At 33.7% G+C, this 12,761-nt stretch overlaps 1 protein-coding gene across 1 annotated transcript in view; it reads right to left on the bottom strand.

Annotated features, from left to right (window-relative positions):
- LOC107714748 (potassium channel subfamily K member 13-like) overlaps positions 1-2,601 on the bottom strand; it is a 4,148-nt gene extending 1,547 nt beyond the window's left edge. The window contains exon 1 of the mRNA XM_016520711.1: positions 2,262-2,601. Coding sequence (XP_016376197.1) covers positions 2,262-2,601 — 340 coding nt within the window. The remainder of the gene's footprint in view (positions 1-2,261) is intronic.
- Positions 2,602-12,761: the final 10,160 nt, after the last annotated feature.

A 12,761-nucleotide genomic window follows, 5' to 3' on the forward strand; every position in this document is an offset into this window, starting at 1 on the left:
ACGATTAATTGCGATCAATCGCATACAAAATAAAGGTTTTTGTTTGCGTAATATATGTGTGTGTTCTGTGTATATTTATTATGTATATATAAATACACACACATACAGTATATATTTAAAAAATATATTTACATGTATTTACATGTCTATATATGCACATAATTTATATTATAAATAAATATTTAATATATAAACATAACATATTTTTCTGAAATGTATACATGTAATTTTTTTATGTATAATATATTTTTATAAATTTATGACTTTTACATTTTATAGTATTTTTTGTAATTATTTATTTATTTTAAATAACTTTACTTTTGTTATCATATTAGTGCTTTTTACATTCAGTCCTAGTCGCAGCTAAATTTCTCCAGCCTACCTACCAGACAAAATCTGATTTTCTTTATGGTCATTCAAAATATTAGATAAAATTGTTATATTTAATATCATTTCATTATATAGATTTTATATTTTTGATAATTTTATTCTTTTATATTTTTGTTTAACTTTTATAATTTTTGATAATTAAATTTTTTATATATAATTTTATATTTTAGAATCTAATATTTTTAGTGTTTGTCACATTCAGTCCTTTTATTTTGGCCTATATTTGACTTAAATCAGTTTTTTTAACAGTCTGAACAGTAAAAAAAAAAAAAATGAAATCAACAAGCTTGATCTAAACCAATCATACACGGTTTGAAAAATATTTTTTAAAACAGATTTTTGTTAATGCTTCTCAGTCTGAACACTTAGATCGGATTTCATGTTTAGTGTTTTTACATCAGGATGACATTAAGACATTTCATATTCCACCCTTAGTCATTTTCATGCTTTCATCTCTATCAAATGTGTTCAGATTTGGAAAATGCTCTCAATTAAACATAATTAATGCAAAACATTGCTAAAATCTCACACATGTTGAAGCTAAAAAAATGTTGTGTTTAGAAATAATCAGATCTGGCCACACATAACTTCCAATCAGTCTCAAAAATCAGATTTGTGAAGAAAAAAAAAACTACAGTGTGTTTTGACAAAGTAATTCCATAGAAGTTAGCTAATATAACCTACAGATGTCAAAAGGTCATGTTTGATGTAGATCATATGTGTTGCCTCTACACATAATAAACATCAACCACTACAGACCTTCATTCTGTTGTAGGGCTACAGTGGATTAGCACATGCAGCTGCTGTGGCGTGTCATACTGCTGCAGGAAGCCGGTTAGGACTAATTAGAAACTGAGCTGTAATTGTCCTTTAATGAGCAGCATGTGCTCCAAATCCCACGTGAACCCTGGGTTCCAATCACCTCCACCATTCAGACAACTCCACTTTCCCTTCTTCACAAACCACTAGAAACAGGTTGCCATTGGTGACGGAAGCCGTACCATAGTTTTTTTTTTTCTCGTATTATTCATTTTACCAATTTATTTTGGTTAAGATTTCACTGAAATTAAATTCTGAAAGCATAATCCACTGGCATATTCAGAAGATCTTTTGCATTTAACCTAAAATTAGGTGCATGGGATAAACTGAACCATCTAAGTAAAATAGGGACAAACCCAGCAATTGGGCTGGTTCAAAACAGCCCAATTGCTGGGTTTGTCCCTATTTTACCCAGCACTGGGTTGTATTTAACCCAGCATTTTTTAGAGTGTAGAAACAATTATAAAACGCACCATGCTTTGTGATGTTTAACTTAGAGATGAAACGCAGAAAAGGAGGCTGACTTATAGATATTTTATATAGCTAGCCTAATTTTACAAATATCTGACAGTGTCGATGACAAAAAGAGCTTTTGAGTTATAGACAAGTTGTTTAGATAATGCAATAACGCTATTTTTATATAATAAAGAGAAAATGAAATGAATTCGTTTGAACAGATCATCTCAGAGTCGTATTAAAGTGCAAATAGATTCTGTACAAACAAATGACAGAACATGTTTTTTCCCCACGTCTCAAGAATTAATAGCTGTTTCAAATCCATTAAATGATTAAACGAGTTAATTATAATCTAGTCTGTACACTACATTATTAATATCAGTAGCTAATCTCACATTAGTGCCACTGAAACAAAACTATATCGTTATGAATGAGGTAAAAGGTAAGGACCTGTTGCACTTTACTGTACTTCCGCTGACTAAATACTATAATAGCCTAGATTTAACAGCTTCTGAAATGTTGCAGTCTGACGTAGGCCTATTTTATCTAAATATAAGACCGTTGCAGTTCGATTTAGAAGGTTATCTTCAACTCACCGATAGTTGAAACCACAGTTCCGACGAAGTAAAAAGCTCCAGCGAAATCCCACCTCGGTCTGGTGGCGTCCACGCGGATCCCCGCCACATTGGCCTCCTCATAGTTCCTCAGGAAGTTCTTCAGGTCGTCTTGACTCAGGTTGTACTTGTGGGTGAACTGCTCGATCCTCTGAGCCCATCTCTCTTTGGCGAGCTTCTCCTTCGGATGCTCGAGCGCCGAAAACACCGCTGCCCCACATAACAGGTAGACGATGATCAGCAAAGCCAGCATGAGAAATCTGGCGTTATCTTCATTCAGAGTACCAATGCTGGAGCAGCAGCATCCAGCCCGGCAAGCCATTATTATTTTACAGGAATATTATAGAAACACATGAACCACCACATCCCAGTTCATCATGGATCATGCATTTCTCTCTTCAGAGATCTCAATCTCCGAAGCGGTGTTGTGCTCCAAATGTCCCGTTTGTGGCGGATCATGATGCGTTTGGTCTGGAGCGCAGTGGTGGACTGTGTGACCCAACCTCTCCAGAAGCGCGCGTGGATCAGATTGAGCTCAGTGCGTCAGATCAGATCACAGGTCCTACAGCAGCAGCACACATACGGCTCAGTGACTGCTGAGGATGTCCGAGATGACAAAAAAAAAGAGAAATCTTTAGTTCAAAACACATGTACCAAGTTGTTAAGAATGCATGCCTGTATTAAGTTGATTGCAAACATAACAAATGTTGATTTAATGATTATTAAAATGTCAAGTGGTGTAACCATCAGTTAAAAATGTCATCATTCCCAATTTTTAAAGAAAAAATTAAATAAAATGCTTGCAAAGGCTGCATTTATGTGATCAAAAAATACAGAAAATTACAATTTAAAATAACAGTTTTCTACTTAAATATATTTTAAGATGTAATTTATATCTGTGATGCAAATCTGAATTTTCAGCATCATTACTCCAGTCTTCAGTGTCACATGATGCTTCAGAAATCATTCTAATATGCTGATTTGCTGCTCAATAAACATTCTGTATTATTATCAATGTTAAAAACACTTGTGCTGCTTAATATTTGTGGAAACCATGATACATTTTGATTTGATGAATAGAAAGTTTATTTAAAAAAAAACATTTATTTGAAATAGAAATCTTTTGTAACATTATGAACATCTTTACTGACAAATTTCAATAATTTTTGTCTTTTGGCGCAATTTTTAGAAAGTCAGACCATTTGACATTTTTTACTTTTACCTCCACGATAAGTTTCTAAATGACTTTTTAATTTAGAGATTGACAACATTACATCATAGAAGAGGTGTATTCAAGTTATTTTGGAATGAATTGCATTTTTTATTTGTTTAATAACTTAAATGCAGCAAAAGAATGAACGTCACCTCATTGACACATGCACAAGTCTTGTAGATAGGCATGTAACATTAAGCATGTTTGCGTTATTAGATTAGATTGTGCGATGGGAATACATCATTGCGATCAATAGTGTATGACCTTTTGGATCTGGTTGGGAAATTTTCAGCATTTACTCTGGGACGTCCAGAGGCAACTTCTGTAAATGTCAGAGTTTGGACAGGGAGACGAAAATCCATTATGCATTTAAGACAGACAGACACCATGTATTTATAGATTCGCTCCTAAACTGTCCGATTGATTAGTTTAGACATTGAACAGAGCTGTGAAGTCTGATGCATTACGTTATTTTTAGAGCCTAAAAACGTGCTTGTCCTTAGAAAGTTTTCAGGACCTTGGATAGTTGATTCCCTCCATAATGAGTTCAGCTTGACAGCCATCTCTTATATTGTCATCATGATTGTGTCAAACAGTAACACCATGGTATTTTAATATCAAACTCTCTAATGCACGGCGTTACCATCATTATAATGCTATAATTCACAATACCTACCAAACTGTCTTGTCCCAAGATGTGGAGAAAAAAAAAATCTGGTGTCCATGGTAACAAGAACTGGCAAAACAGCATAAACTGCGTTAAATGTGCTTCTGAGAACGTGGTGAGAAATAATGAGAGGAAACTACATTCATCCACAAAGCCTGTTATGGTGGTGCTTTCAGCCCAAGCACAGCAAGAACCTGTGGAAACTTTCATATTCATGTAAATCAACGGTATCTCATTGCTTAAACCAGAGGGAAAGGTAATGTTTAGATTTTACTATAGTGGACCTTTCTGAGGCAAATTTAGTGATTACTGCTTATACTTGACGTATAACTTACACGTTCATGCTTATATTTATTTTATTTTTTTATTTTTTATTTTTTTTTCTGAATATAATTTCATCCTCCAGAACATAAAAAACACAACAGAACTACTGCAGGCACAGTTTTATTTTTGTATCATTGATATACTATTATTTTTGCCAATATTTAATTTCAGTAATTTTGTTTTAGTTTTCATATTTTTTTGTTAGTTTTTTTTAAATGGATATATAGATTTTATTAATTTTAGTTTATTTAGTTTTTGTTATTTTGGTACTTCAAGTTAAACTAAACTAAAATGGGAAATGTTGCTTTGCCAACTAGCTGAAATAATTTTTTTAAATATATTTTATTTGATTTTATTTAACATTTATTTTATTTCAAGTAATACTTTTTTTTTATAATTTTTTTTTATTTATTTGGCTTTAGTTTTCGTTAACTATAATAACCCTGGAATGACATCACAGACATCCTGACAACCACCCAAAAAATTTGTCTTGTTGACTTTTGCATGCAACTCACATTTTTCATTTTCCACTCCACTTTTTCTTCATGAAATTTGTAAATCTAGTTTTAGAGAGCAATGCTCCATGTATAATCCTAAAATATTTTCTTTCAGTTTTCCTTTGTTAGTGCACCTGCTTTTGGCAAGAAGGAAAGGAAATGTTATTTTGGCTTCAATAGAGTTGCAGTGCTCTTTAGAAACACAGCAGGAAGGGATTTTTACTACTGTGATTTCATATAGGTCAATGCGACACATCCCGTTCTTCCTCGAAATTCCAAGTTTAGACGTGTGTTGTTGTTTGTGATTAACATGTGAAGGTTGTACTGCTTTGTCCTTTGCGCAACAGCGCTGAACAACTCCATCTGATGTCAGGAAGACCTCCAAACTCCCAGGAGGCCGATGGGTGGTTTTGGTAGGACAGACATCACACCAACTGTGTGGAAGAGGAGGGGCAGAAAAACACCAACACCGATCCAGCACAGAGACACAGGAGTAAAGACTGTTTAGATTTGCAAACAGTTGATGGAGATGCTGAAAATGTCCCTTCTCTTCTGCTGTAATGTGATTTATTCTCACAAACTCTTTTCTAATCATTAGCCCCACACCAGTCTTTGTTACTGTAAATGATTAATGGTTTTTGAATGAAGGTGAAAATGATTAAATAAATGTATGTGCACACAGTTCAAAATCTATAGCCAATGTGACGCTGCAGAACAAAACCAAGCACCTTTTATCAGCAGTGAGAGGAACATCAGTCAGTTCCCTTCAAAGCTTTGACGTGTAGCAGCTCCGCTGGGACATGGGGGTCATTCAGAGCGAGTCAACTGACTTTGGATCAAAATAAGGGTAAAAGAGAAAACAACCTCACTGGAATGATGAACTGAATTCTGCTAATGTTTAATAGTGGTTTGATATCATGACACCAGTGGTTGTCAGTGAAATACGGGTCACAGGTCTGTGCTGATGATAAAGGGTCAATGGCATCATGACACTAATTTTCTTTTGTCTGGATATATTAGTTCAAAAACACATAAAAAATGTAAATCACACAATTAATGACTTGAATACACCACTTCTATGATAAACTTTTTTTATTTTTTTATTTATGATACTGTCCTGTCATCACAATGAGGAGCAAACTCATTAAAAATTACATAATCTTTTATTATAATTTCTTAAAATAGTACATTTGAAAAACAAAAGTCTGAAAAAATTATTTTTTAAAAAGAAATGAATAAAAAAAATTAAAGAATAAATAAAAATGTACTTATTTATTGTTCCACAGAAGAAAGAATGTTGTACAGATTGTACAGGTTTAGAACAACATGAGGGTAAAATACAACATGACATTACCTTTATTTATTTATTTATTTATTTACACAATACATTAAAAATGCAAGTCATACAAGCAATGATTTAAATACACTGTCATGAACATGTTTTAATTCATGAATTAAAATGTATATTTTAGATTTGTTTAATGCCAAAAATGTCATGGTGGTAGAACTTGTCCTGTCATTACAATGAAGAAAAAGCAATTATTTCATTCAAATTACTTATTAAACCTTACTTACTTATTAAACTTTACTTAAATTGGGCATAATCTTTTATTGTTATTTATTAAAACAGTATTTGAAAGACTTTTGTCTGCCAAAAGTCATGTGGTGTGACCAAAAAAGGCATCTGGTGCAACTAACATGCAAAAACGTGCAAGCTTGATCTTTCTTTTTTTTTTTTTTTTGACAAGACAAGCTTAGTTCAGCTTGTAATATTTCCTGTGGCGCAACTCCCCCCCAAAATATAATTATAGATGAATTAATATTTCATGACAAAAAATGTGTCAAAATAGTTTTTGCCCTCCAAAACATTAAAGGGGTCATATGATGCTTTTTTAAAGATCATTATTTTGTGTATTTGGTGTAACAGAATATGTTGACATGCTTTAATGTTCAAAAAACACATTATTTTTCAAATACTGTACATTATTGTAGGTCCTCTATGCCCCGCCTCTCTCAAACGCTTCGTTTTCTACAAAGCCCCCTCCTTTGACAAGCGCAGTCTGCTCTGATTGGCCAGCTAACCCAGTGCATTGTGATTGGCCGAACACCGCAAAGTGTGACGGAAATGTTACGCCCCTTACCATATGATGCTGTGTCCCGGTGCGACGAGACAAAACCAATAAAACCCATTATAAACGAGGCATTTGTTGCATCCAGTGGGGACATAATTACATGGTTTTTGAATGAAGGTGAAAATGATTAAATAGGTTTATGTGCACACAGTTCAAAATCTATAGCCAATGTGACGCTGCAGAACAAAACCAAGCACCTTTTATCAGCAGTGAGAGGAACATCAGTCAGTTCCCTTCAAAGCTTTGACGTGTAGCAGCTCCGCTGGGACATGGGGGTCATTCAGAGCGAGTCAACTGACTTTGGATCAAAATAAGGGTAAAAGAGAAAACAACCTCACTGGAATGATGAACTGAATTCTGCTAATGTTTAATAGTGGTTTGATATCATGACACCAGTGGTTGTCAGTGAAATACGGGTCACAGGTCTGTGCTGATGATAAAGGGTCAATGGCATCATGACACTCATTTTCTTTTGTCTGGATATATTAATTCAAAAACACATAAAAAATGTAAATCACACAATTAATGACTTGAATACACCACTTTTATGATAAACTTTTTTTATTTTTTTATTTATGATACTGTCCTGTCATCACAATGAGGAGCAAACTCATTAAAAATTACATAATCTTTTATTATAATTTCTTAAAATAGTACATTTGAAAAACAAAAGTCTGAAAAAATTATTTTTTAAAAAGAAATGAATAAAAAAAATTAAAGAATAAATAAAAATGTACTTATTTATTGTTCCACAGAAGAAAGAATGTTGTACAGATTGTACAGGTTTAGAACAACATGAGGGTAAAATACAACATGACATTACCTTTATTTATTTATTTACACAATACATTAAAAATGCAAGTCATACAAGCAATGATTTAAATACACTGTCATGAACATGTTTTAATTCATGAATTAAAATGTATATTTTAGATTTGTTTAATGCCAAAAATGTCATGGTGGTAGAACTTGTCCTGTCATTACAATGAAGAAAAAGCAATTATTTCATTCAAATTACTTATTAAACCTTACTTACTTATTAAACTTTACTTAAATTGGGCATAATCTTTTATTGTTATTTATTAAAACAGTATTTGAAAGACTTTTGTCTGCCAAAAGTCATGTGGTGTGACCAAAAAAGTCATCTGGTGCAACTAACATGCAAAAACGTGCAAGCTTGATCTTTCTTTTTTTTTTTTTTTTGACAAGACAAGCTTAGTTCAGCTTGTAATATTTCCTGTGGCGCAACTCCCCCCCAAAATATAATTATAGATGAATTAATATTTCATGACAAAAAATGTGTCAAAATAGTTTTTGCCCTCCAAAACATTAAAGGGGTCATATGATGCTTTTTTAAAGATCATTATTTTGTGTATTTGGTGTAACAGAATATGTTGACATGCAAATGTATATCTAATAGCATTTGTTTCAAAAATGTTTGAGATGCAGCACATACTCTCGCATTCAAGGTGTAAATAAAACATGACGTTCCTTTTCAATAGATGGTTTCAACACATGGCCTGTTTAGTGTTCTAAGTTCATTCACATGTAATTTAAACTAGACATTTGAATGAATTGTCTTTTTCTTTATCTAGGACACTCTTTCATGTTCCATGTGTTTTGCTGTTGACATGAGGTTGTGCGTCCAATCAAACTATGCAGTATTTTGCCAAATGCTAGATTAAATTAAGTCTACATTAAATACACGTTGGCACCCACACCGCTAAAGAAGTCATTTAGAAAACAGAATCGTATATTGTCCAGTTCAGGCCGTCACAGATGTCTGTTTTAGTTGAAGAATGAGATACTGAGGAGTCTGCAGGGACGAGATTGTGTTGCCATGGCTTTGCAGGCGTTTTATAGTTACCGCATTTCTTCAAAGCTCTCAAAGCCCCTCCATATCCTGTCTACATGCCAACCAATCACAGACAAAGACTCTGAAACTATAGTTACTGTATATCACTGAATATATATCTGGGGAAATCTTTTAGGTCCAATAACAGAATGTTAAATTCACATGCATGGCCTCAGACCCAGCGAGGCTTTCATTAATTTTGGACATTCAAAAATAATTGACATGCATGTGGGTCAAGGCAGAAAATGTTGACCTTGTTGCCTGATTCCCCCCACCCCAGTTTTCCATGAATGTTTGATGCCTTATTTAGCTTTTAACTCAGAGAAACAGACTTTGATTTTAGGTCACATATTTTGTGATATTAAATATCTCAGTTACTTAACCCTTTTGCGACCTTATGGACATTTTTGTCTTTTTAATTTTTTTTTTTAAATAATTTTGCCTGTGTTAATGCCAACTGCATAAATTTTGGCACAGGTGTGTATTTTTATTGGAATTTGAATATTTTAACCTCATTTCCTTTAATAAATCTATTTTACACTAGGTACAAAAAAAAAAAAAGTTCCTCTTAGGACCTTAAGGACAAAAATGTCCTAATTGAAACCCATTAAAACTGCTATTTTTAATCCCAGGGCCATTTAACTATAAAATGATGCAGTCTTTGTTAACAGGCTTTCATTCTGTTGCCAAGGCTTCAAAAAATATTTTTACCAAATGGTGCCATTTTCTCAGGTTTGGCCTATAAAGCAAATACTCACATTTTCCCTGTTTTCTGCTTTTGCTGTATTATAGAGCCAGTTGGACAACTTATGCAGCTATAATTGTGTGGGTATGTTGGTATGGATGTCAGAGTGTGGTTTGTTTGTGTGTCCTAAAATGTGTGTGTTTGTGTGTGTGTGCACCTTTAATGTTTGAGAGAGAGAAATTATACTGTACTGCAAATCACAATTCCCACCACTGTGTATGCCAGCGGAGCTTTGCTGGAATCTAATGGGAAAAGATTGGTACTGCACCCAAACAAAATCTTACTAAAAGCAAATTTTTTGAGATATCAACCTCAAATTTCAACCACTTCCTACGCAAAAGGTGGGATTTATAAAAAACAAACTTGACGGGAAAATGTGCACACCTGCACGCAAACTCTGACCCATGCGTACAGACTTTTTTCCCTAAAAAGCTAAAAGGTCACCTCAGAGTGCCATTTGGATCATATTTAATGCTAAGTGCTTATTTAATCTTGGAGAAAATTGCAAGAGGGAGAAAGTAATGTGTATCAAAAACTGTTTCAGAAGATCTAAATTAGAGAAGTACTGCAGTAGCTGAACCGATGCTCATGTCCTGTTGTTGGAGCAGAAAATAGGATAAAAAAACAGAGGCAGTGCTTACTGACATTGTACTGACACTCAATATGAGAAATCCTGTAGCATCACACCCAAATGAAAGGAGGATGTGCTCACAGCAGAGCCAGCAGCAGACATGAGGGTGTATCAGATGGTATGCAAAAATCAGGCCCCACTGGAGCTGAATTCTGATGCCTCTCTCATTACGATAGCAGACGATTCACACCAGCCACAATCTGTTTCTTCTTCATTAGTAAAACACAGAAATGAGAACCAGGAGCTTTTGGGGGAACAACTGATTGGAAACACAAGTCTTTTTAAGGGAGTTGTTGTCAGGATAAACTATATAAGGGTTGACGCTGATTCTTTTATATGAATTAAATTATAATAATATTATGCAATTCCCCCAACTGATTCCACTGTAAGATGCAGTTGGTGGTTGCTAGGGCTTACTATGTGGTTGCTAAGGTCTCCAGAGTATATTTTTTAGCATATTGCAGTTGTTGCTTATTGATTTAGGTCAAACATGGGATTCCCCCCATTTTATCATCTGATCTCTTAAAATCAGTGATTCATTTAAAGAAGATAATTTAAGTCAGTGGGGTCCAAATAATATTGAAACATATCTTCGTACAAAATACAAAACAAACTAACACATTTTTTTAAAAATAAAATTATATAACAAAATCATTGAATTTAAAAAACAATGAAATATTTACTAACAAAATAAAAGACAAAACTAAAATCAAACAAAATAAAATAAATAAAAAAACAGAACAAAACACTAAAACATTTCTCAAAATAAAACCTCAACGACTTTTATTATTGACAAAAACAAACAAACAAACACTAAAACATTTTTAAAAAATATCTTTCAATTTGTTTAGACACACACACACACACACACACACACAGATGTACTCACACACACGCATCCCTCAGTGTAACAGGGGATTACCCCGTTAGGGGCTGAACCTCTGGCAACCTCTCAGCGTTGCTCTGGGCAACACTGATTACACTGTCACATGGATGGTTTGGAGCAACAGCTAACAAAACCCTTCCGCAATTAATTCTCATTACGTGACAGGTGCAAAAGCAGCAGTGGTGTCCCAGTCAGATGAGCCGTGTTTCCCTTTTCCTTCAGGAATCATTTAGACAGGGCCTCCCGGCATTCTGTGACCATCCCATGTCACTCTAACAACACATCGGAAAATACAATACAATAAACCAACAACAAACCACAAAAAAAAAAAAAACACGGACGTTTCTTAAAATATCTTACAAATACAAAAAAAAAATGATATTAAAACAAAATATGATGTGTATGATGATTTTCCTTTCTTCTTGCCTGAAGATTCTGGCAAAATCAAAATCATATTAACTCATGTTTTTTGATGAACATGCTGTCCACTTATATAGAATATATAACATACAATGTTGTCCATATCTAAAAATTTGTATATAATATAATATAATATAATATAATTGTTGTAACAGTATTTTTGCTCACATAAATGTAGCCTAAGTGAATATAAGAGACTTCTTTCAAAAACATTTAAAATCCTAATTATTCCAAACATTTGACTGGTAGTGTATGTATATATATATATATATATATATATACACTATATTGCCAAAAGTATTGGGACACCCCCTTCTAGTGAACAGGTTTGACTACTTTAGTAATTTCCATAAGTACAAATCTTAAAGGACACCTATTATGCCCCTTTTTACATTATGTAATATAAGTCTCAGGTGTCCCCAGAATGTGTCTGTGAAGTTTCAGCTCAAAATACCCCACAGATTATTTATTATATATAATTTTGAAAATGCCTATTTTGAGTGGAAGCAGAAGCAGATGTATTGGAGCATGTCTCTTTAAATGCAAATGAGCTGCTGTTCCCCGCCCTCTTTTCCAGTATAGAGAAGTGCCTTTACAGCTCGTAATTGCTAAAAAAACGAACATCTGTTTGGTTTTGATTATCATGTCTATTGCGCTGAAATCACGCGTTTTAAAGCCATATTAGTTTAAACTTCTGATAGACGGTTTTCTGAGCACGCGTATAGAAAGTGGCTGCACACGGCATGTTAAAAACACACATGAGTTACAAAAACACAGTCGATTATGTTTGTGAAGGTAAACATCTGGGAAAGAAATCGTATGTTTATATTAGATCTGTGTATTAAGTGACATCAGCATAATATACAGTACCTATACTGCTGTCTATGCTGTTAATTGGATTCTATAATCGGTTTGCTCTGAGACACTGCTAATGATATATGGAGATTTAAAAAAATATATTTTTATATTTATGTAGGGTGGTTGTGTACACACTGCCAACACCCATTTATGCCCAAATAACATGTGAAAGTGAATTTTGCATAATAGGTGCCCTTTAATGTTTAAGCATATAATGATATTCTAGGGAATTGTGTGCTTCTAATTTTATAGCA

Source organism: Sinocyclocheilus rhinocerous, unplaced genomic scaffold, assembly GCF_001515625.1.
Source record: "Sinocyclocheilus rhinocerous isolate Xijiao unplaced genomic scaffold, SAMN03320098_v1.1 scaffold2704, whole genome shotgun sequence".
NCBI lineage: Eukaryota > Metazoa > Chordata > Actinopteri > Cypriniformes > Cyprinidae > Sinocyclocheilus > Sinocyclocheilus rhinocerous.